Source organism: Maylandia zebra, linkage group LG3, assembly GCF_041146795.1.
Source record: "Maylandia zebra isolate NMK-2024a linkage group LG3, Mzebra_GT3a, whole genome shotgun sequence".
Lineage (NCBI taxonomy): Eukaryota > Metazoa > Chordata > Actinopteri > Cichliformes > Cichlidae > Maylandia > Maylandia zebra.
Window position 1 is genome coordinate 2,169,465 of NC_135169.1, and position 25,466 is coordinate 2,194,930.

Sequence of the window (25,466 nt, forward strand, 5' to 3'; positions counted from 1 at the left end):
AGAGGAATTCGCCTGTACCTCTGCCGAACAGGTGTGTCATCGAGCAGCGGTATGTCGTGCGAAATGAGGTTTGTGCAGCCCAAGTCTCCCTCATAAGTGGAGAAAACAGAGCAGTACTTCTGCAAAAGTAACCGTACCTCATGTTGCTCTGCCTCAGCGAGAGCAGACAGGTCAATCGTATCCACCATCTCTTGAGCAGGACTGCTGGTTGTATGGGAGGAAACGGTAACGGGAAAAGAGTGTTCCTCGCTAACACCGGCAGGGAGGCTAACAACAGTAGCTTTGCTTATCACTCCCAAACGGGTCCACGGGTGGAGAACAGGGATGTAGGCAACGCCCTTATCCACCTGGACCAAACAAGGAGAGGCCAGCAACCCAACTGGCAACCCGGACTCAGAAGGCTCAAAAAGCACAGCCTGACCTGACAACTGCTGAAAACAGGTAGTGGCCACAAGTTGCATGACACCACCAGGTATCCGCGCGGCCCGCGGGCCCTGTACCTTAACGGTACCGACAGGGTCCTCTGGGGCTTGGGCTGCAGACTGGTGACACTGATGTAAGGCCTCCAAAACTGGTCTCGGTGCCTGTGACACAGAAGGAGAATTAAACAAGGAGCCACCGAAAGCCCCAAACAGTTCTTGATAACAGCGGCGGATTACGTTCATTCCTAAGATGCTAGGGACAGAGGGCGTAGCCCCAGGAGGGTCCTTCACTATAAGGATTCCACAAAAGGGAATTTCCTTGCCACACAGGAGTACGCTGAGCTCCAAATAGCCAATGTAAGGGATGGCCATTGGCAGCCCGAAGCTGTAGCCAATGGCATGACTGAAGGCGTTCTTGTCCCCAAGGGTCAAAATGTGCCAAAAAGAAACTTTCTGTGATGGTGGAAACCATGGACCCAGTATCCAACAAACAAGGGACAGTTACCCCACTAATCAGCACATCCATCTTTGGACACGATTAAATTAGCCTGCCAATCCTATCTTTCTGTGAGCCAGTGAACTCCCCACCTGAACTGTGACTCTGGAGCTCAGAGGACGCTAGTTTTCCGACTGGGTAGCGGGAAGATGATTGCCAACTGCGGCATAAGGAGGGCCTGAATCAGAACCTGCTCTAGGGCGGCGTGAAGCCCACTCCCCAGTGCACTCCCTAGCAAAGTGTCCTGGCTGCTGACACCGGCGTCAAATCACCGAGCCAGCCCGTGAAGGCCGAACACTTCTTCGGGGGTTCTGTAAAGAAACCACTGTCTCAGTGAGCTGATTTAACTGCTCTTTTTGGCGCTTTAGGAGTTCCTTTAGCTCACGCCACTCGGACTCGGGTGTACCAACAGGAGCGAACCTAGGGCTAGTGTGCACTCCACACTGGAAACCATATGCCGATGGTTGAGAATAGCCACGGTCGCAAACACCGCCTGAAAATCCTTCTCTTTCCCATCTAATTGCTTCCCCGCGCACCTCTAACAAGGTGGCAGTAGGCACACGGCGAACGTATTGTTTAAGCTCTCTGCAGAGAGCACTATCAACAACATGTTCTACAAATTGGTCTTGGAGCAACACCTCTGCGTTACGCATACCATCAGGTGCACTTTGTTTTACTTGCTCCATCAGAGCCATTAGCGCTAAGGAAAACTCCTGCAAAGTCTCTCCCTCCCGCTGTCTCCTCGAAAAGAAAGCCTGCTGCAGAGTGACATAGGACTGTGCATTGCCATACAGTTCCTTTAAAATGGTCAACACCCGAGCAGGATCCCCTCGCTCTAAATTAGGGCGAAATTTGATCTCCTCCCTTGCTTCTCCCTCTAAATGGTCAAAAATAAAGAAAGCTTGATCAGCAACAGACAGGTGCCGGGCACGCATGCATGCTTGAACCTCTTCGACCCATTCAGCTATATTGATGCCCGTTCTACCATTGAACATGGGACATTTACGGTCCCTAATCACCACCACCAGACGCTCTGTAACGGCGGCCTGGCTACCAACATTTGGTATGCAACCAGATGGTACGAAAGAGGACGACGCGGCCCCACCACCAGACTCGAGCACAGCGCCCCCATCCTGGCGCAATTGCTCATTATCTGCCCTTAACTGCGCTACCAAGTCTCTAAGTTGATGCAATTCTTCCTCCATAATAAATTTTGACCCAAAAAAAAGAAAATTAAATCAGCAAGGTGCTAAAATCCTACTACACTTCCTTCTACCTGGATACTGCTGTCTTGTCTATAATCACACTCTAAAACAAATAGAGCCTTCAAACAGGTGAACTAGGATCTTTGCAAAAAAAATAAATAAAACAATTTACAAGACCAAACATCTACCTCAAATGTGCACTCTGTCGACAACGCCAAGTATGTGACCAAGTGGTCGGCGGGGTTATGAACAAAATAATAAACTTGACAACGCCACCTAGGGGAATTGCACCTCAGGAAATATATTTAAGAAAAATAGATAAAAGGAATAAAAGGAGTCCGCACAGATTCAAGGATGCACACTGAGGCAGGTTGGCTTCTGAAAAATCAAGATGTAGCGTGATTGTTGACAGTGTCCTACAGTAAAAATGAAACAATCGTGGAACTTGGACTTACCAGCAGCCGTGGAACCAAAAGAAAATCACACAAAAAGAATCACTGCAGCCCACCCAGTGCTGTACAAAAGAAAGTGTGAAAACGACCCACTACCTGAGGTCCCAGGGCCACTGGCTCGTCCTCCGTTCACTGAAATAAAACACAGAAAAATATGTTAAAAGAACAAAAGGACACTGAGCGTCAGGCTTGCTACAGATCATAAAAAAACTAAAACACACTTTAATAACTTTAATAAAAGAAATCACACACGCACACACAGGAAAGGCTTATACCCCACGGGTCAAACTACCACTTGTGCTGGTAATAATTATTCTCAGGCGTAGGCCGGTCTGGCTCCCCACCGGCTGAGACCGGCAACCCAGGTGATTTAGAGTCCCAGCACGACACTCGGGCAGAGAGTCACTTCAGCCTGATCACAGAAGCATGGGTACGAGCAACAGTCCAAAATAAAATAGAAGAACACCAGGCGAACCAAAAAAAAAAGGGTAAGCCTACTTAATAAAAACAAGATAAGACAAGACAGCAGCTAGGCAGGCGTCTCGACTCTTTGCTTAAAAATCAGGCAGTTGGTCCCTGAGAAGGTGCGGCAGCAATCAAACCCTACAAACAAAAAAGGCAAAGATAACCTTAATCGTCTCTAATTTACAAATACTAGCAGCTATAATATAAGCGGGCTTACCCCAAGACTGGAGGCGCTATACTGTACGGTGAACGCAACTCACACAACTCACGCGTCTCTCCACCACAGCTGGAGTAACGAAAGAGAAACAGCCGCGCTATAGCGGGCCGCAGAATTATGACTACCAGTTACTGACTTTTGAGAGAAAGAGGTCGAAAGGAGGCCTACCTGTAGCAGTCACATAATCCGATTGTATCGGTAAATTAACCAATAGGCCAGCATTTACTGCTGTATCGCACCAGAAGCTCGGGAGGAATGATCCAACAAAAAAACCGGCTTCCCTTTATACAGGTAAACACCACCCTGTAATCAATATGCAGGTGGGTTCCTAATTAACCCAATCACATGATACAAGGAGCGAGTGCAGCGGAAAGAGAGCGAGGGTGGTAGAGCGAGCGAGAGAGAGAGAAAAAGAAGGGCGAGTAGCCCATCCGGCTACATCATGAACTGGAAAAATAAAAATAATCTTAACTCTAGCCAATACAGAAACCATCTAATAGATCACATTAGTCTCGAGACAGCCTCTACCGCCACATTACATCAATCCCTCTGGGCTACTTTGATCGGCTCCATCACCTAGCGGGGGTGGGGGGTCGATGTTTGGTCCCGCCTTCGCCATTGTGGTTGATGTGGAGGTAGGGACAGGCTTAGGTCGTCTGGAGAATCCCTAGGGACGTAATCACTGGATGGCTTAACCCAGGGGTTGTGGTCATAACCTGGTTAGTGACTCTGGTTGCTCTTGCGGCTGTGTGCAGCAGGGCTGGGGGAGGGTCTGTGCTGGCGGACATAGGTTACTGGCCTTGTAGTCTGGCTTCCCCTGAGTGGATCCGGGGCAGGCGTGGGGGCTTGGGGTTCGGGGGTGCTTCGCCTCCGTGCTAGGGCTCTGGCTGGGCCTTGGGGGCTTAGGTCCTTGTTGGTGCATCGCTGAGGTTGTGGGCCGGTGGGTGCACAGGGGCACAGCAGGGGGCCTCCTGCGCATCGGCCTAACTAGGGGGCTCTTCAACTGACAGGGAGTTTGTTCCATCCTTGCAGGAGTCCACTCTGCAGTTGGGGGAGAGTCACAGGAGAGGTGGAGAATAAACTTAAGCTGGGTGTCTGCTGTCTTGTGCAGTCTGGGAGATGACTGAATGTTAGGGTGGGTACAGTTTCCTCTGCGGTGGGGTGGGGTGGGCTGCCCCGGGTCCTGTTGCCGTAGGATAGGCCTGGGCTCCCTTGCCTTGGTGCTGCCGAAGGAGGGGGGTTGCCTACTGGGGTCAGTGGGGGAGCTGGCCCCAGGGAGGGGTATCTTGCTCCTCCCATCTTTTCTTCCCCATCCCCGGCTGCCTCCCTCTTCCTGCACCATCACACCCACCCACACAAGTAGGACTTGGGGTGCGGGTGTGTCACCAGTAGGGATGGGTACCGGTATCCGGTGCCATGATGGCACCGGTTCTGACATAAACGGTAGTAACCAGACCGAAAAGCAGCGCACATTTCGGTGCTTTATTTCGGTGCTTTTTTTTCCTGAGCTGTGATACACTTCTAGCCAATCATTTTACGTTTCCGAGGATAGTAGGCAGGTCCAGGTACGTACGTTCTTTTAGAGCAGAGCTATAGATTAAAAATGACCAAGGCGAAGCTGTCGAAGTCTGGCTGTACTTCACAGCAAAATATGCAAACTCTGCAGCCTGCAACAAGTGCTTTAAGGTGATACTGTGATACTGTGCAAAGGAGCTAACACCTCAAATCTGATGAAACACCTGGCGACATATAGCGTTTTTTTTAAAAGCCGAAAAATCCGCAGCATTTGATAGCTTGCTGCGAGACCTCACACCGAGCACATCTACTGTGGGTGTGGTGCCTGTTATCGGACCCGGAGTTAGCAACATCCCCCAAAAACCCGAAGAGGAGAGTCCTGGCCCCTAGCCCTGCCAGTGTAGCAGAAATGATGAGAATGATGACGGCAGCAGCAGCCGTTCTTCTCTGCGTGAGTAGCTTCATGTTGTTCGTGTGTAATTTACGTTGAGTAGGCTAACCACGTTATTACATTAATGCACGTAAGGTGAACTAGCAAACATCATCATAGCTACATGCAGCTGTCTTCTTGTTTGATGGCAGATACTCCCTTCACCCTGGCCAAAAAGACTAAAATGACCAAAGAAAAAGTGGAAAACAGCTAAACATGAGAGGTTTTTGGACAAAGTTTGTGTTTTTTCCATTGATTAAGCACTGCTTCCAGCCAAGAGTGATACCATATATGCCCCATAGCTGCAGAAAAGGCTAACATTGTTATCTTTTTACAAAAAACCAGCTGAACATGAGAGGTTTTTGGACCAATTTTTTGTTCTCCATTCTTTAAGCACCGGTTTGAGCACTGTTTAAGCACCGGCACCGTTTCAAAAGTACCGGTTTGGCACCGATATCGGATAAAACCTAAACGATACCCATCCCTAGTCACCAGGGTGCAGGGGAGGCACCTGAACTCCCAGGCCTTCCAAAGGCCTATCTCCCCTCACCACACTCCCTGCCGGTAACTGGTGCCCTCAGAGGTCGGTGCGTTGGTGGTTCTTGGTGTTCGGGGCTGGGCGCTCAGGTATGTACCAGCTCACTCCCGGTGACTACCTGGCGGGGCCTGGTGCCTGTTGCTCGGTCAGGCCTCTTCCGGGGCAAAGGGGGCCCTCAGGCCTCCGGCTCAGTTCACTCTGGCACAGCTGGCTGCCAGCAGAGCGGGCGGGCACACCACTGCAGCCCCCTCTGGCTTCTGTTCCGTGGCTACTGGGTGACCCCTCATATGGGGCTCTCCTCAGTTCATCCCAGGCGGGTGACACAGATGCCCCTCTGGTGGTCCTCCTTGGGCTCTCGCACTCTGGATGTCTGGAGCCTGGATCTCCTCCATGCCTGCTTCATGCCCTGGGGCACAGGGCTGTGGCTCTCTACATCCTCTAGCAGACCGTTACATGCGGAAATCTTTTGAATACAAGCGCGCTGATCCACACAGGTATGCACACGGATGTTCACTGTTCGTAGACATAAATTACACCTTTCTTGGCTGCTACTTCAAAGCACATTGTGCGCTGTCTGTCCTGCGTGCTGCACAAGAACACAAGAACATTGAATATTTAGTATTTACTGCTGTTTACACTTAGTTAGATTAGCAAGTGGTGGAGGCCAGCAGGTGGATGAAGGAAAAGGGACACAGAAGGAAAAGAGACCCAAGGCGGCCGCCGGTCCAAGTGTGAACTGAACTTCAGGTAAGAAGTTATGACCTACAGTCTCTCTGGGTCAGATATGCTGTCGGGGAGGAGACTGCGGAGTCTCCAGGCCAGGACCAGCAGGCTGAAGGACAGCTTCATCCATCAGGCTGTCAGGAAGCTTAACTCCCTCCCGATTCTGCCCCCTCTCCCCTCTCTCCTCCACGGTCTCACTGAACTCTGTCACACACACACACACACACACACACACACACACACACACACACACACACTCTCTGACTCACTCACTGGCCTGCACCAGTTACCAGTCATTTTGTGGAGCATTGGACTGCCATTACCTCATAAGACTTTGTTGTTACACTATCTCATACCGTACATTACTAAATCTCCATTTGCACTATTTGCCTATTTGCACTACTCTGCCTGGTTTGCACTCAATGTCATTTACCCTTATATTGTATATTGTATAGCTTTCTTGTTATATGTAAAATTGTATTATATTTATTTAATTTTTTTACTTTAAAATATTTTACTTGCATTTTTAATCACTCTTATATTTAAATGTTCATTTTCTATTTTATCTAGGGATTGAGAGTAACGAAGTTTCTATTCTCTGTATGTCCTGTACATGTGGCAGAATTGACAATAAAGTTGACTTTGACTTTGACTTTGAAATCAAGTTTAGGTGGAGTTTATTTTCGTTATTCTGACTTTTTCCGTACTGCGTGCTAGCTAGCATGACGGAGTTTCTATACAGCTGGGTGGGTGCTATGAAGTTAATGATGTTGAACTTTATTTTGTTCATAAGTTAGTAGAGTTGCCAACCGTCCCGTCTGGTATTCAGAGAAAATACTACGCGTTTCTTATTGAGGTGAAAAGGAACAGAGTTTGTCCCGTAATTCAGCTACAATGAAAAAGACACAAAGCTGAAGTTATTCTGTGTCTTTGCTGCACAGCTGCCTCTTCTTCTTTCATTCTCCCCCCCTCCCTCTCCCGTTTCTACTTCAATCATGAAAACTGATCAATGATCAGCTGATCGGCTTTTCTCTCTTGTTTGTTTATCGCTCACTTTGCGCCGAAAGAGGAAACCAGCGGATGTCGCGCTAAACAACAGCAGCACGTTTAAGCTTGATCAGCTGTTGTTAGAATTTATTTAATATTAATTTCTAGTATCAGCTGATGTTTGCTGGAGCCACAGCTGTAAAGCTGCTGGTCATGATATGGTTTGGTTATCTGGTGAGAGGGAAACATGAAGATGAAACCAGGAGATGTCCTTACTGAATCATCAGAGCTGAACAGGTGATGGCGAAACAGGTTTCCCTTTTAGGTGACATGAATGAGTTGAAAGGAAGTCATGAACTATTTCTGAGAGACAGATAACACCAGGATCCTTTTTTAGGTAGCTGACAGCTGGTAACGGTGCAGGGGCGGATCTAGCAAAGTGTTGCCAGGGGCCATGTAGGGCATTAAAAGGGAGAGGGGGGCACAAAGAAATACTTTTCTTTCTTATTCTCATTTAAAATGTCTAGCTTTTAAAAAATAATTATCTGAATCTTACAACAAACGATTGATAGATTGATGCATATATACCATCAAAACAGTGTACATCACTGTCACAACAGTGTTTATTTTCATTGAAAGGCTTTATGATTTTTCCTATAATGGTGGGCCGGTCTCTAGTCAAAATGCCCGGGCCAATTTTCTGTCCCAGTCCAGCCCTGTATGCAGCTCATCTGCAGTCTGGTGTTACCTACATCTTCCTATTCAAAAGGCAGAACTTCCAAGTTCTGAGTACAATAGAAAGCACCACGACTGCAGTTTTTGTGTTGGATGTAAAAGGCACACATGACGCTGTGACGTAGGCTAGAATCATGGCAGCAGTCAATGACGGTCCAGGCGTGGGATTTCTCTTGTGGAAATATGCATATTATCTTTTCCTGTCTATTGGTAGGTGGCACAGTGCACTGTGGCAAGTAAGCAAGCTAGAAGACTGGCAAAGTTATGGAAGCAACACATTAACAAGAGAATTCTGAGTAAAACCAAAGTTACTTTCCCTAGTAGCTAGTTACTTTGAAAGTAACGAGTAACTTGAAGTAACTGAGTTACTTTTGAGAGAAGTAACTAGTAATGTAACTAAGTTACTATTTTAAAGTAACTTACCCAACACTGGCTGTACCAGGGTGGCTGTAGCTCAAGTGGCAGAGCAGGTCAGCCACTAATCAGTTGGTGGTTCGATCCCAGGCTGCATCCTGGCTGCATGCCAAATATCCTTGGGCAAGATACTAACCCCATGTTTGCCTACTGGTGGTGGTCAGAGGGCCCGGTGGCGCCTGTTTCCGGCAGCCTCGCCTCTGTCAGTGCGCCCCAGGGCAGCTGTGGCTACAATGTAGCTTGCTATCGCCAGTGTGTGAATGTGTGTGTGAATGGGTGAATGACTGAATGTAGTGTAAAGCGCTTTGGGGTCCTATGGACTAGAAAAGCGCTATACAAATGCAGGCCATTTACCAAATCAAATCAAATCACTTTTATTGTCACATCACATGTGCAGGTACACTGGTATAGCACATGTGAGTGAAATTCTTGTGTGCGAGCTTCACAAGCAACAGAGGTGTGCAAAATACAATAATGTAAACAGCAAAATACAAGAATGGCTACATCTGAAACTAATAAATATATGTACAATATATAATAGTATATGCATTTCTGGATGTGTATACTAAATATTTTCCTGTGTGTGTGTGTGTGTGTGTGTCTGTACACATATTTTACAAATTAAATAGAGTAAACAATAATAAATATATAAAATATACAGAGTTGAGACATGTGCAAAACAGTGGCATTACTGTACGGTATGTAGTGAATTGTTCACTTGAATTGTTCAAGTTCACTGCTGTAATAACTAATAATGATTAATATAATAACTATAATATTGGCCATATCATATTTACACTGACTTTAGTCTCATGAACAACATAATTTTTATTTACTAGCTAATCTTAAAATGACTGTTCAGTACAGAAATGAAGCCCAACAATCATGTTTTACAGTCATGTGGTCTCAGCCTCAGATACTTATTAAATCACACAAAGCTCGTGTAGAAACAAACGAACAAATGAACAAAATATGTTCTCCTTCATTTCTCTCAAACAAAGCTGTGTGAAACGTTTCCAGCGGTTATTATCATGGTTGCTAGGCAACCTGGGCAGCGCGACGGAGCTCGACCGGCATTTCACAAGCCTCGCACTTCCGGCCTTAGCGGTCTTTGAGTACACGGCCCTTGTGGACCGTTAAGCAGAGGCGGAGCCAGACATTTGAAACACCCGGGGCTTAGCCCAAAAGGGTATGTGGGATTTTTTTTTTCCCTTGGGGGGGGGGTAGAAATGACTGAAAGATTAATAGGCTCTGTTTTGAGTTTTGTTCAAAAAAGAATGACTTCATATAGCAAAAAATATATATCTCATATGCAGAACACCTTAAACTAGTTTTTTAATTGAGCAGCAAGGCAGAACAAAGTCGGAGTTGTATCAAGACACGAGGACTAAACCCCAATTCAACCAGACCCAGAACTGATCCGGAATTAAAACTGGACTGCAACAGTTCAAAATCAGGACTACTTGGGACTTAACCAAGACAGAACTAGAATCAGAACTAGATGATAGTAGCACTAAAAATCATCATAGACTTGCACTACATTTATTTTTTAATTTTACCAAAGTACAATATTTAGATTGAGAAAAGTTTATATAATTATTTAGCCTTGTTGTGCAAACAAGCCTGCATAACTTAATAAATATAGAATTTGAAAAATAACAAACCTAAAAAGAAACACTAGGTACGAGATACATGAGGACCTGTGATACGGTGATACTTCTGATAAACAACCATTTGACTAACATGTGAGTCTCACCTGCTCTTGTTCATCTCTGTTCTGTCCTCATTCTCCTCTCTGTTCCTCTCTCTCGCTCTTTGTGCTGACAATCATCAAATATACAGACATTTACAAACTATTCAGATAAAAACACAAACACTTTTTTAATTGTAACATCAAATCAGACTAAATGTTTATTTTTTTTAGATTGATAAATATAAAAAACATGTTTGTTAACTTTAAGAGTAAAGAGAGAAACTATCTGTATTTCTTAATTGCAAATGGCACAAAATTGTATTCAAAACTGAGCCACACTTATGGAGCTCCACAATTCTTTTTCTGGTGTTTTGGTTGACATCTCTTGATTTTCCCATGTCAAAGAAACAGGCTCTGTGTTTTGCCTTATATGCATCCACAGGTGTGCCACCAATTTACTCACATGGACTCTACTAACCTATCAGAAGCTTCTTCAGCTCAGAATGGAATCGTCTGGAGTTTTCTTATTAATTAACAATAAACTTAGTGTACATGTACTCCTAAATTTGATGAAAGTGATAAAAAACAGAAAGCTCTGTCTCTCTTTATTCTGACATTAACTAATTCAAAATATATTTCAATATTTATCTAAAACAAAAGTTTACTCTAAATTGATGTTGTGCAGTAAAAATGTTTTATGTTTTCTCCCTAAAGTGTAAATATCTGGTTACAAATGTGAATATCCTGCTGTGTACTGAAATTCCTCTTGTTTTGCATACAAATATACTGAACAACATACAAAGCATAATATATAAAATAACATTTACCTGAGTTTTTTCTTTGAAAGAACCCTCTAATGTCCATTCTTATGTTTCAGTACATAACTGAAACCGATTTAGTCGGGGAGGGTAAGAACTGAAAATATGAAATAAACAGATGTAAGCTAAGACTCTCTAAAAAAATAGCATTTGTTCGGCTTTTCATTTCGCCATTTGTTGATTCACTTGAACAGCAAGTAACGTAATATTGGTCAAGTGATCAGTTTGATATCAATCTTTCGTGATGCACCGTCATATTTACATTATTTGTACGGTACGAATGATTTGCTTTGGTACCTGGTCAAACTTAAGCTCTCCTTAGTATGGCTGGCTCCGTCTCTCCAACAGCGCACTGACGGGCAGCAGCTGCCCCGCCCCCTCGCTCAGTCGCTTAGTGCCTGAGCTTGGATCATACCAATATCAGGGGGGGATTCACGCACAGTCGTAAATTCCCACAGTGTGCACTATGTGCTTCGAATATTGTGTGTACTTTTTGTTTTATACAGTTGTCAGCTAGGCATCTAACTATGAAAAAATTACACTCCAAAAGACCCCGGGCTTCTGACAAAACAATCCGGGCTTAAGCTCAGTAAGCCACCCCCACGCTCCGCCCCTGGTTTGAAACTGAAAAATGGTTTGAAACCGAAAAAAAATGGATTGAAACCGAAAAAAAAAAATTGTAAGCGAAAACAAAAAAATTACAATTTCAATTAATTGTTTTTCACTATCAATTTTTTTTCGGTTTCAATACAAGATTTTTCAGTACATTTATTTCAGTTACAATATTTTTTTTCGGTTTCAACATTTTTTTTCGGTTCAAGGTGGCATCGTTCTGATTCCATATTGTCCTCCCCACGATGACGTTTTCATCGAGGCCAAGGAAAAGAGTTTAGGAAAAGGAGATTGGCGCTACTTTTGAAATAACACTCCACTGGGTTACGTTGTGCAGCTGAGTCACGTGACCGCACAGCAACAAATCACAGCGCAGTCAGATAAAGGGGGCGGAGCAAAGTGTGTGCAGGAGAGGAGTCGAGCAGAGAGAGCTGCTTTTCAATGAAACGGTTGTAAAGTAGTAAACTTACAGGAACATATGCCACTACCAACGTTTGGATCGATATCTGCATCGATCTGCACACCCTTGTCTCCTGGATCGTAGCTGAGATCAGCGTGAACCACGTGGGTCTCTGCTCCCTGATCTGTTTCCTGTGTTTGGAAAGAGTTCCAGCTTCATCACGGAGTTTCTCTCGGTTTGTGGGCTCGTCTAAAGGTAAGCATCGAGCTAACTTTAATGTGGGTTCAGTTTATGCTGAGTTTAGCTCTGTTGAGAATAATAGATTGCTTGGTAGACATTGGAGTTAGACAGACTGTAGAGTTTGTGATTGCTTGCAACAACATAATATGGCGGTTGCTGGGGGAAAGAATACATAAAGAAAAATAGTCTTGGAATATGAACAAAAGGATGGGGTGCAGGGCAGGAGAACAACCAGCCCCCACCCCCAGGACATGAAGCCACAGGTACAAGCCTGGGGGAGCGCAACTCCAGGGTGAGAGTAGTGGAAGCTTGCTGAGAAGGAGGCCAAAGGGCTTTGGAGCGTGATGTCACAGGGGTGGGCGTGGAAAGGATTTTGGCCTGACGCGCCATTTTCTGGGGCAAAGCTCAAGTATGGGCTCAAAATGTGATCATAAATATTTTGTACTTGTAAATCAGGATTTGTATGTGTATGTGTTTACGACTGTGCGTAAATCCTAATATTGGTATGATCTGAGCTCAGGCACTAAGCAGGACGGGGCAGCTACTGCCCGCGAGTTAGTGAATGGTAAATGGCCTGTATTTAGAGAAACTGTTTTTGTTCATCTGTTTATTTTTTTATGAGCTTTGTTTGATTTGTTGAGTATCTGAGGCTGAGACCGTAAAAACATGATTGTTGGCCTGTATTTATATAGCGCTTTACTAGTCCCTAAGGACCCCAAAGCGTTTGTAGCCACAGCCACCCTGGGGCGCACTGACAGAGGCGAGGCTGCCGACATTGGCCCTCTGACCACCACCAGTAGGCAACGGGTGAAGTGTCTTGCCCAAGGACACAATGACCGAGACTTTCCAAGCCGGGGCTCGAACCGGCAACCTTCCGATTACAAGGCGAACTCCCAACTCTTGAGCCACGATCGCCCCGCAGTGACGATGTGATGGGATTTCCAGCTCTTTCAGCTCGGCTCACTAAAAAGAGCCGGCTCTTTCGGCTCCAAACCTGCTCTTCAGGTTGTTTTGTTGCTTTAATTTATTTATTATTAACAATAATATAAAATTATGCACAAAAGGAATTACTAATGTAAAAAAAGTGGTTTTATTTATATATGTTTATATATAAATATATGCGGTGGCCCCTAGAGACAAAACACGTACAAACTCCAAAACACATTTCTAGCGTTAACTGAACTTTCAAAACAGCTACCTAGATCACTTAAATTACACAATTGAAAGCATGTGTGTATTGTTTGTGTATTTATACACAAGCACTCATATATATTCAAATAATTAAAAAAAAAGTTCATTTACCTGTTACTACCACACACCAAATCCGGTCGTTGGTACTTGCTGGCTTGTGTAGCCACTAGGTAACAAAAGCTCAACACTGCGCCCGAGCATCCTGGAGCACTTCTGTTGTGTTTTGTACGTGTTTTGGAGTTTTTACATGCTTTGTCTCTAGGGGCCACTGTAAATATACTTTTATTTATTCACTCCACACAAAATGTAATAAATAAATAATATAATACAAAAGCCAACTATTTACATTTCAACTTTTAACTATTTAAATTTTCAGCTTTTTTCCTTTTAAACAAATTTAAAGTGAAACAACACAAAACACTGCAAACCACAACACAATTAAATATAAATTAAAATATGAAAACAAAAAGAACATGCATATTCTCTGCCATTTGGGCCTGCATGAATAAACTTTCTGAATTCTTTATCATCCGCAACTGAATATAGTTTTGGATGATTACTATACCTTTCTAATGTGACGTTGATGTCCCTGGCTGTTTCCCTCCGGCTCTGTTCCTGTGTTACTGCCAGTGTAACTACTGCCCCTCCCCCCTCTTTCCAGCGCAAAGCACAAGGCTCGCGTGCGGAGTGACGCGGAAAAAAGTGCGAGAGAGAGAGAGAGAAAAAAACCGGCTCCCAATAAGGAGCCGGCTCGCGTCGTTCACTCCAAAGAGCCGGCTCTAAGAGCCGTTTCGTTCGCGACCGACACATCACTACTGCAAGTGCGCTGTTGGAGAAACAGAGCTAGGCAGACAGAGGAGAACTGAAGATTGACCAGGTACTAGAGCAGGGCGATATGGCCAAAAATATTTATCACGATATATATTTGAAAATTTGCGATAACAATATAACCCACGATATAATTGATGCGAGACAAAATACAACTCCACAACATTACTAGCGCAAAAAGACAACCTTTAAATATAATATATAAAAATATAATAATAACTTTTTAGGTATATGTACAAGTAGCGGTAATTACAAGTACGAAACATGTACTGTGCTTCATAAATGAGTAACAAATGTAGTACATAACGATAACCTACAGCACACCAGAAAAATAGATTCAGACTACCTTTTAGGCTCAGGTGCAGTGACACGGCTTTAACAAGAAGTAAAGTCAGTCATTCACCACCATCTTCCTGCGCACTAAAACCACCAAAGTCCTCTTCTCCAGTGTCGGATACGAACAGGCTCAGAATGGCTACGTCATCCACTCTCAGCTTCTTTCCTTCGTTGTCACTTACAAAACCAAAGAAATCCTCGTTGTCAGTGTCGGAATCGAACACCCTCAGAAGGGTCGTGGCAGTGTCCTCCTCTCCATCATGCAGCAGTCCAGCCCTTCGACATCCGTTGGTGATCATGGATGTTTTCACACTTTTCCACACTGTCAGATTCCAACGGTGGAGTTGAGCATACAGTGGGGCAAAAAAGTATTTAGTCAGCCACCGATTGTGCAAGTTCCCCAACCTAAAATGATGACAGAGGTCAGTAATTTGCACCAGAGGTACACTTCAACTGTGAGAGACAGAATGTGAAAAAAAAAAATCCATGAATTCACATGGTAGGATTTGTAAAGAATTTATTCGTAAATCAGGGTGGAAAATAAGTATTTGGTCAATAACAAAAATACAACTCAATACTTTGTAACATAACCTTTGTTGGCAATAACAGAGGTCAAACGTTTACTATAGGTCTTTAGTGGGCAGGGATAGCTCAGTAGGTAGAGTGGTGGCCCCATGATCGGAAGGTCGGGGGTTCGATTCCCGTGAACAGCTACCCTGAGGTACCCCTGAGCAAGGTACCGTTCCTACACACTGCTCCCCGGGCGCCCAGTGGCTGCCCACTGCTTCACTGAGTGAATGGGTTAAATGCAGAGAGGGATTTTCCCCACGGGGACCAATAAAGTACACTTTCTTCTTCTTCTTCTACCAGGTTTGCACACACAGTAGCTGGTATTTTGGCCCATTCCTCCATGCAGATCTTCTCGAGAGCAGTGATGTTTTGGGGCTGTCGCCGAGCAACACGGACTTTCAACTCCCGCCACAGATTTTCTATGGGGTTTAGGTCTGGAGACTGGCTAGGCCACTCCAGGACTTTCAAATGCTTCTTACGGAGCCACTCCTTTGTTGCCCGGGCGGTGTGTTTTGGATCATTGTCATGTTGGAAGACTCAGCCTCGTTTCATCTTCAAAGTTCTCACTGATGGAAGGAGGTTTTGGCTCAAAATCTCACGATACATGGCCCCATTCATTCTGTCCTTAACACGGATCAGCCGTCCTGTCCCCTTGGCAGAAAAACAGCCCCATAGCATGATGTTTCCACCCCCATGCTTCACAGTAGGTATGGTGTTCTTGGGATGCAACTCAGTATTCTTCTTCCTCCAAACACGACGAGTTGAGTTTATACCAAAAAGTTCTACTTTGGTTTCATCTGACCACATGACATTCTCCCAATCCTCTGCTGTATCATCCATGTGCTCTCTGGCAAACTTCAGACAGGCCTGGACATGCACTGGCTTCAGCAGCGGAACACGTCTGGCACTGCGGGATTTGATTCCCTGCCGTTGTAGTGTGTTACTGATGGTGACCTTTGTTACTTTGGTCCCAGCTCTCTGCAGGTCATTCACCAGGTCCCCCCATGTGGTTCTGGGATCTTTGCTCACCGTTCTCATGATCATTTTGACCCCACGGGATGAGATCTTGTGTGGAGCCCCAGATCATGGGAGATTATCAGTGGTCTTGTATGTCTTCCATTTTCTGATGATTGCTCCCACAGTTGATTTTTTCACACCAAGCTGCTTGCCTATTGTAGATTCACTCTTCCCAGTCTGGTGCAGGTCTACAATACTTTTCCTGGTGTCCTTCGAAAGCTCTTTGGTCTTGGCCATGGCGGAGTTTGGAGTCTGACTGTTTGAGGCTGTGGACAGGTGTCTTTTATACAGATGATGAGTTCAAACAGGTGCCATTCATACAGGTAACGAGTGGGGGACAGAAAAGCGTCTTACAGAAGACGTTACAGGTCTGTGAGAGCCAGACATTTTCCATGTTTGAGGTGACCAAATACTTATTTTCCACCCTGATTTACGAATAAATTCTTTACAAATCCTACCATGTGAATTCATGGATTTATTTTTCACATTCTGTCTCACACAGTTGAAGTGTACCTCTGGTGCAAATTACTGACCTCTGCCATCATTTTAAATGGGGGAACTTGCACAATCGGTGGCTGACTACCGTATTTTCACGACCATAAGACGCACTGTGCTAAAAGGCGCAGTCTCAGTTATGTGTGCCATTACTGTATTTAACACACACATAAGGCGCACTGGATCATAGGGCGCATACAAGTACCGTATGCGTATTTAAAAATAAAGCGGGAGCAAACCTGAGTTCGGTACCTTACTCACATTTTTATTACCAGTAATCGTCATCATCAACAACACACAAGCATACAAGTGTGCGTATTTAAAAATAAAGCAGGAGCAAAACAAAGTTTGGTACTCACATTTTTATCATCAATCAAACCCATCGAAGTCCTCATCCTCTGTGTCTGAATTGAACAGCTGCGCTAAATCTCCATCAAACATGCCAGGTTTACTTTCCGTGCCGTGCGGCTCCTCGGAAATGATGCCGGCTTTTGCGAAAGCTCGAACAACAGTGCCAGCAGCCATCTTAGCCCAAGCATCTACAATCCATTGGCAAATTGTGGCGTAACTCGCCCGGCGCTGCCTTCCACTCTTGGTGAAACTGTGCTCTCCATCGGTCATCCATCGCTGGATGTGTTTGTCGCCGATGTGTTTGCTGCAGTAGGAGCGGACGATGGCCAGCTTTTCCTTATAATCCGCTGGAAGTTGCTGCGCTACCGTAGTCCTGGTCCAGATGGAAAAATGGCACCGTTTCATAAAAAGTGAAAGTGAAACTGCTTTTAGCCGAATGGTGACCGTCGAAAAGCTTCTCCCGCTCGTTCTTTGCTCGATGATCGCCTTATGTCCGCGGAAACTCAGCTGCGTATTCTTGACCTGTCGGAGCTTGTTTTCCAGCTTCCTCCACTTGCGACCCATCGATTCATTAATCTTAAATTCTCTCGCCGCTGCTCGATTTCCATGTTCCTCCGCGTAGCTGATGGCCTTCAGTTTAAACTGTGCTTCATAAGCGTGTCTCTTTGCCATTTTCAGGGTTGTTAAAACAACGGTGTCCTGCATAACGCACATGCCTGTTCTTTTATACAGGTATGTGCAATAAAGTCAACGCACACACTTCACCCTTTAGCGTTCTCATGGTGTTCTCTACTACGTCCTCCTTACAACACAAAGGGCGCACTGCGCTATAGGGCGCGCCGTACTTTTTGAAGAAAATCTAAGACTTTTAAGTGCGCCTTATGGTCGTGAAAATACGGTAAATACTTTTTTGCCCCACTGTATTTGTGTACATGACAGCATTGCTGTCCAGCATTGTGTTTATCAAAACTCTTTTTACAAATCCTGCTGTGTGTGTGTGTCCCCCAGGTGATTAACAGGAGGAGAAGAGTCTGGTGGTGCAACGGAGGAACAATTTTATCCATTTGGACTCAGCTCAGCCACTACAGAGGAAACAATCAATGACTTCAACACAAAAGGTGAGAAAAATATCACAGTTACAATTAGGGATGCACCGATACTGGTATTGGGTATCGGGGCCGATACTGTAAAATGTGTGTGTACTCATACTTGTAAAAGTTAAGCGATACCATGAACCAATAATAATATAGCCCGGATGGGAATTTGGGAGTAGATACTCATAATTCCCATGGACTTAAACGCCACGGTAACATAAGGTGTTCACAGTGAATGTTATGTGATGTAACTGTACCCAGAATGTAATTTGCCCTGTAATATGTCACAAGGTAAATACAGGTAATTAGAGCAATCAAACTGTTATGTTAATCATAAAGTATTATTTTATGGTATGTAACTCTGAATGGAGTTTAAATATTGTTCAGAGTTCTAATTTTCTGGAGGCCCGTGAAGGTAGCATAAAACGGGACCTGTGTATCTGTTGCAATGGAGGAGGAGAAGAGAACGGCATAGAGAGATGCACGAGGTTAGCTGAACCAAAGTGAGAGACTGGGCTAGTTTTACTGAGGTTAACTAGCACAAAAGAGTGTGTGACTAGAAAGCTAACCGTGTGAGAGCTTCGCAACAGAGTGTGGGTGAAGTGACTTTTTGTTTCAACGGTCGCACCACCGTGGAGTGGATTTAGTGTGGGACTGGTGAACGGTGACCTACCGAGCAACGGAACTGTAAGTCAGACTTTTGTGCTCTTACTGGGGAGAAGAGGATTTTTCTCCATCATCTGGCGTGAGCAGAAACAGGCCTGCAACAAGTGTGAATGTGAGTGTGTGTGAGGCCCATGTGTGAATATTGTGTGTTTAGTGGATTTATATAACGTGTTTTGGAGTGTATATTAGTGAGTCACTTACCAAAAGGTGATAACATAAGTTGGGTTGTGTAATATAATTTGAAAGGGAATTATTTCATTTATACAGTACAGTGTATTTCATTTGGTTAAGGAATTGGAATATTATTTGAGTTTAAAAAGGGATGCGTTGTGATGTGTTCAGTAAACGTTTCGTTTGTGTTAAAGAGTTGTCTGGGGTCGTTTCTTTACTACTGGTTAAGTTTAACTTGTGTGTGGTTGAAGTATCGGTTTTTGTACTCAATATCTGCAAGTACTCAGATCCAAGTATCGGTATCGTATCGGTTTGGAAAAATGGGTATCGTTGCATCCCTAGTTACAATATTGCTCCAACTGTGTGCACAGCTGGTGTGTTTTTAAAAACATGTTAACAGCAGCTTTATCTTTTGCATCCTGGGCTCCTCCATATATACAGAATCTACATTCACAACCGAAAACCACAGAAGTTACAAGAAAATACAAAGATCATATTTTATAAGCACACCTTGAAACAACAATATCATCAGTTGAACTTGAAATTTCTTATGCGTAAAGGATTTTCTCTGCTGATCAATATTTCTTCAATAATGTCATTTTCATTACAACTCTCATTGTAGCATATCATTGTAATGTGATACTGTCACCAGAAGGTGGTGGAAACACACCAACAATGTGTTTGTTGACATGTTTGATTCCACTAATGGAGGGAGTTTCAGTTTGTTCCACGACTGCATTTCACTCACTGCCTCTGTTTGTATCTCTGTCACTGCAGGACCAACATGGAGCGAGAAGTCAGCGCTCTCAGGAGGCCGACAAACCTCACAGAAGAAAAGGAGAGAAAACCTACAGCTGTGATGAGTGTGGGAAGTATTTTACCCAGGCTGGAGACTTAAAAAGACACCAACTCATCCACAGTGGAGTTAAACCTTACAGCTGTTACTTGTGTGGAAAGTCTTTTACCGGGGGTGGAAACTTAAAAAGACACCAACTCATCCACACTGGAGTTAAACCTTACAGCTGTGACTTCTGTGGAAAGTCTTTTACCCAGGCTGGAGACTTAAAAAGACACCAAGTCATCCACAGTGGAGTTAAACCTTACAGCTGTGACTCGTGTGGAAAGTCTTTTACCCTGGCTGGACACTTGAAAAAACACCAACTCATCCACAGTGGAGTTAAACCTTACAGCTGTGACTTCTGTGGAAAGTCTTTTACCCAGGCTGTAAGCTTAAAAAGACACCAACTCATCCACAGTGGAGTTAACCCGTACAGCTGTGACTTGTGTGGAAAGTCTTTTACCGGGGGTGGAAACTTAAAAAGACACCAACTCATCCACAGTGGATTTAAACCTTACAGCTGTGAGTTGTGTGGAAAGTCTTTTACCCAGGCTGTAAACTTAAAAACACACCAACTCATCCACAGTGGAGTTAAAGCGTACAGCTGTGACTTGTGTGGAAAGTCTTTTACCGACGGTGGAAACTTAAAAAGACACCAACTCATCCACAGTGGATTTAAACCTTACAACTGTGAGTTGTGTGGAAAGTCTTTTACCCAGGCTGGAAGCTTAAAAAAACACCAACTCATCCACAGTGGATTTAAAGGACACAACTGTGAGTTGTGTGGTAAGGCTTTTGCTCTAAATAGCGACTTACAGAGGCATCTAGTTACCCACTCTGGAATTAACGCATACAGCTGCGACTTTTGTGGAAAAAGTTTCAGTGACAAACAGTACCAGAATATTCACCTACGGATTCACACTGGAATTGATGTTTCCTGCTGTGATCAGTGTGGGAAACTGTTTGCAACAGATGCACAGTTACAACAACACACTGAGGAGAGACCTTATAAATGTGACCTGTGTGAGAAGACTTTTAAAGCTCCAAATCAGCTGAAAAGCCACCAACAGATCCACACCAGAAAGTAACTCTAGAAGTGCAGTTACTGTGAGGATGTATTGATTTTTTATCTTGTAATTTTAACCTGATTGTTTGGAACAAATATGATCAGTAAACTTATGGAGTTATACTGAATGAACTGTTTTGAAAAATGACGACTTATTTTCACTCAGTAAGCTGAGTGTTGTAATGTAAACAGTAAAATGTAATTGGACGTTGGCAGAGATGCTCTTTGTTTCAGGCGACGTTCAGGATAAAAACGTTGAAGGTATTCCCTGATTTACAATGTCTTTGTTTAGGAGTGGAGCAAAGAACATGGGAAAGCGTTTCTCTTTGACCTTTGTGGAAAAACCTCCAATCACGAACGGGACCTAAAAGCACATCAACGTGTGCCAAAATGAACTACTGCAAAGAATGTGGGAGAGGCTTCCACACACCAAATACTATAAAAATACATGACCTCTTCCACAGTGTGGTCAAAAAGCACATCTGTGACCAGTGTGGGTCATCCTTCACCACTGCAGGAGGGAGACCATACAAGTGCAGACACTGTGACAAAAGCTTCTCACAATCAGGTCATAGTAACAAACATGAACGTACACACATGGAAGTGAACTTCAGCTGTGACCAGTGTGACAAGAGCTTCAGGAATCTCAGTTCATACTCCGAACACAAACGATTTCACACTGTAAATAAACTGTTTCACTGTTACCAATGTGCAAAAACCTTCACTTCATTATCTGCTCTGTGCAAACACCAGCCTGATCATGCAGGACTGAAATCACTGGATCACAATGAATCTGAAGAGAGAGAAAGATCCTCTTCTGGTTTCAGGCTCAGACTTAAAAACCTTGAGATCAGGCTCCACAGAGTTCAGATGGAATCTCCTGTAAAGAGTGTCAGCTGATGCCACACTTGGATCTGATGAGGTAGCTCTGATTTCTGGAGCTGCAGTGAATAATTCTGAATGTTACATTTAGGAAGCTGCATGTATAGATATGCATATGCAATTTCAATCCTTCATTCATATTTAATCTTTTGCTGAGGTAAAATCTTCTCTTAAATCATTTTCTCCCAAACTACAAATATTTTCACAGCAGTTTCTCTTAAAACCTCACAAATGAACTAAATCTGTACACCAGCTTTGAAAAAACACCTGCCGTGACTTTATGTCCAGAAAAAAAAGAAACTCAAGCTGAACTGGTTTTGGGCTGTACTTCCATGTAATACCAGTTTGTACCAGAAGATGAACCAGTGAGGCTGTGTAACCTTTATTCAATTAAGCAAAGAACACAATCTTATTCACAGTGGCAGCAAAGAAATGTTGAAAGTTAAAAACAGCAGCACACATCAGAACCATTTTAAAGATCACAGGTGACTACTTTTACTTACCGTATTTCCTGGACTACAAAGCGCACCTGAATATTAGCTGCACAAGCTAAAATCAGGGGAAAATCCTGTTTTGTACATACATTAGCCGCACCTGACTAAAAGCCGCAGGTGTTTCAATGTTGACTTATCATATGTAAGAGAATATGCACAAAGGGAATTGTCAGGAACGGCTTTAACAAGAAGAAAAGTCAGTCATTCACCACCATCTTCCTGCGCACTAAAACCACCAAAGTCCTCTTCTCCAGTGTCGGAAACGAACAGGCTCAGGATGGCTTCATCATCCACTCTCAGCTCCTTTCCTTCGTTGTCACTTTCAAAACTAAACAAATCCTCGTTGTCAGAGTCGAACACCCTCAGAAGGGCCGTGGTGTCCTCCTCTCCATCATGCAGCAGTCCAGCCCTTCGAAATCCGTTGGTGATCATGGATGTTTTCACACTTTTCCACGCTGTCAGATTCCACCGGTGGAGTTGAGCATAACTTGCTTTTCGCAAGTTTATTGCCGCACATCACCCACGACTCCCGCTGAACGTGTAGCGCTACTTTGAAGTTTGTTTTTCACGCTACTTGTACGGCACTATGTTGCCTGGCGGATGGACATGTGACCAACATACCACTCTTGAACCTGATACTGTGTGTCTGATCACATGCCCTTCCGACAGGCAACGTAGTGCCGTACAACAGCGGAACAAACAAAACAAATCGTCTTACGATATGACAAAAATCATGGATAATCCATAGAAAAGCCGCACCTGACTAAAAGCCGCAGGGTTCAAAGCTTGTGCAAAAAGTAGCGGCTTATAGCCCGACAATAACAGTAATTCTAATTCTGTTAAACCTCTATTTTTTGCTCCTCCTTTCACTTTAGTGTATTTAGTCCTTGAAGTCCACATATTGTTTTTTTTAATGAATTTTGATCCACATGTTCTGCAGCTGTTTTCTTGTTGATTTGAAGTTTGTATTATGAAATCCTGATACTGTTAAAGTGTTAGTTATATTTGATGAAGTCTGTGTAGAGTTTATCTTATTAAACAGTTTGGTGTGGAAAAATAAAGAAATGGTCTCAGAACAAGTAGTTTGACCCATTATTTCCGATTCAAACTAATTTAACTGTTTTCAGTGGTACATGTGGAGGTTTATCACAGGAGGCGACTTGGCTGTTCTCAACTCACACTGAAGAAGGATCCTGCAGCTAATTAAAAACTCTAAAAATGATCTTGAAGGAAAATATGTTTGATTTTTCTTAAAAACATGCTGTTGGCATGAAGCTTTGAGACAGTGTTTTTAAGAGTCATTGTGGTTAACATCTCACACATTCCAATAAAGCAGATGTTCCTGCATTGCAACAGCGGTTTGCAGTTGCAATGCAGGATCGTGCTGCTGCTCGTCTACAGGACTCTCATGGAGCACCACTTTGAAACTTTGTAACTCTCTCTGCAAAATACAATATATAAAGACCAATGCTGGGCAATTAATTATATAGTTACTTCTTCAAAAAAGTTACTGAGTATTGCAAACAACAAAGATTTTTGCAGCTGTTTACCTAAAAATGCTGCTAAGGGATTTTTTTTAAACAAACATTTCAAACTATTTACAGAACAATCAGGTGTTCTGCATCAAATCTGATGCCACACAAATTATTTGTGCCTCTCCAAAAAATAATTTCTGTCCACTATGAGATAAAGGAGAACATCAAAAGCCTGATACCTGCAGGCCTGACAACAGGAGATGTATCACTCCTGTAACATTTAGCAGCCGCCTCATTGTTCTGACACACACAACAAAACTATTGACTACACTACACACTAACTATACAAGATTTGCGCTAAACGTTGCAAATCTCTCACATCTCAAAACACTGCCGTCACTCCTAAATTTTCCTCTTCTTAACAACTTCCGTTTCTTAACAACCAAATGCCATGTTTTGATTGGTCGGCATGGTACATTTTTTGACCAATGGGAAAGGGTGGGGTGTTTTGGTTTTGTCTTTGCTCACAGGCGGAGAGTGCTTTATAACGTTTTCTTTATAAAATGACGTTTTTACCATTTCTTCCCCCTGTTCTGTAAAATCTCAGCCCACACAAATATATCAACAACAGTGATCACAAAACGGTGTATAACTGAACACAGTAGTGCAATTTTTAACCAGGTCTTCCCATTAACACCTGACCTGCCCAGAGGGTCAGTCAATGAGCTCGTCAATAGCTTCAATGCTAACATGTTAAATGTAATGGACACTATTGCTCCCATTAAGGTGAAGGTTATCTCTGGAAGGAAAAAGTCTCCATGGAGAAACTCCACACTGGTGAAAAAAGAAAAAAGAGAGTGTAGGAAAGCTGAGCGCAGATGGAGAAAAACAAACCTCCAGGTTCATTATGACATTTATAAAGAGAAACTTCACAATTATAATTTACAACTGAGGAATGCAAGGAGGTCCTACTTCTCTGACATCATCACTAAAAACAGCCATAATGCTCGGGTCTTATTTTCTACAGTTGACAGGCTAACAAACCCTCCTGTGTCAGTGGCAGCTGAACTTCATTCAACCATGGCCTGCAATGACTTTGCCAAATTCTTCACTGAAAAAATCCAAAAAATTAGACAAGCAATTGGTACATCAACAGCAGATCCAGGATATGTACTGTGTCCACCAAAAAACTGTTTAAACACCATGAAACAGTTTCAACCTATTAACAGCAAAGACCTGGAGGACATCTTAGGTAAACTGAACTCCTCCTCCTGCTGTTTAGATGTCCTGCCAACAAGTTTTTTCAAAAAGGTCTCAAAGACTTTAGAGTCAGACCTGTTACAGATCGTCAACTTTTCTTTATTATCAGGTGTGTTTCCAGAATCACTAAAAACTGCTGTAATCAAACCTATACTGAAAAAGGACAATCTTGACAAGACACAAATGAACAACTACAGGCCGATCTCAAATCTCCCGTTTTTAAGTAAGATCATTGAAAAAGCAGTTTCTCAACAGCTCAGTTACTTCTTAAAACAGAATAATTGCTACGATGCCTTCCAGTCAGGTTTTAGACAGAACCACAGCACTGAAACCGCTCTGACCAAAGTGTTTAATGACATATGTCTGAATA

At 43.6% G+C, this 25,466-nt stretch overlaps 1 protein-coding gene and 1 long non-coding RNA gene across 3 annotated transcripts in view; one reads left to right on the plus strand and one right to left on the minus strand.

The window, feature by feature from the left end:
• Positions 1-23,424, plus strand: part of LOC112430924 (uncharacterized) — a 193,813-nt gene extending 170,389 nt beyond the window's left edge. The window contains exons 1-3 of one of the 2 annotated variants that reach the window (XM_076878518.1): positions 12,119-12,377; positions 18,159-18,268; positions 19,859-23,424. In XM_076878518.1, coding sequence (XP_076734633.1) covers positions 18,251-18,268; positions 19,859-21,007 — 1,167 coding nt within the window. In that variant the 5' untranslated portion in view covers positions 12,119-12,377; positions 18,159-18,250 and the 3' untranslated portion in view covers positions 21,008-23,424. Of the gene's footprint in view, positions 1-12,118; positions 12,378-18,158; positions 18,269-19,858 lie in introns of those variants that run through there. The other variant, XM_076878521.1, reaches the window with a different exon arrangement.
• On the minus strand, positions 10,399-11,591 carry LOC143416916 (uncharacterized). The gene is made up of 3 exons (XR_013097159.1): positions 11,408-11,591; positions 11,120-11,207; positions 10,399-10,419 (listed from the first exon to the last, which is right to left on the minus strand). It is a non-coding gene; the product is annotated as an uncharacterized LOC143416916 (long non-coding RNA).
• Positions 23,425-25,466: the final 2,042 nt, after the last annotated feature.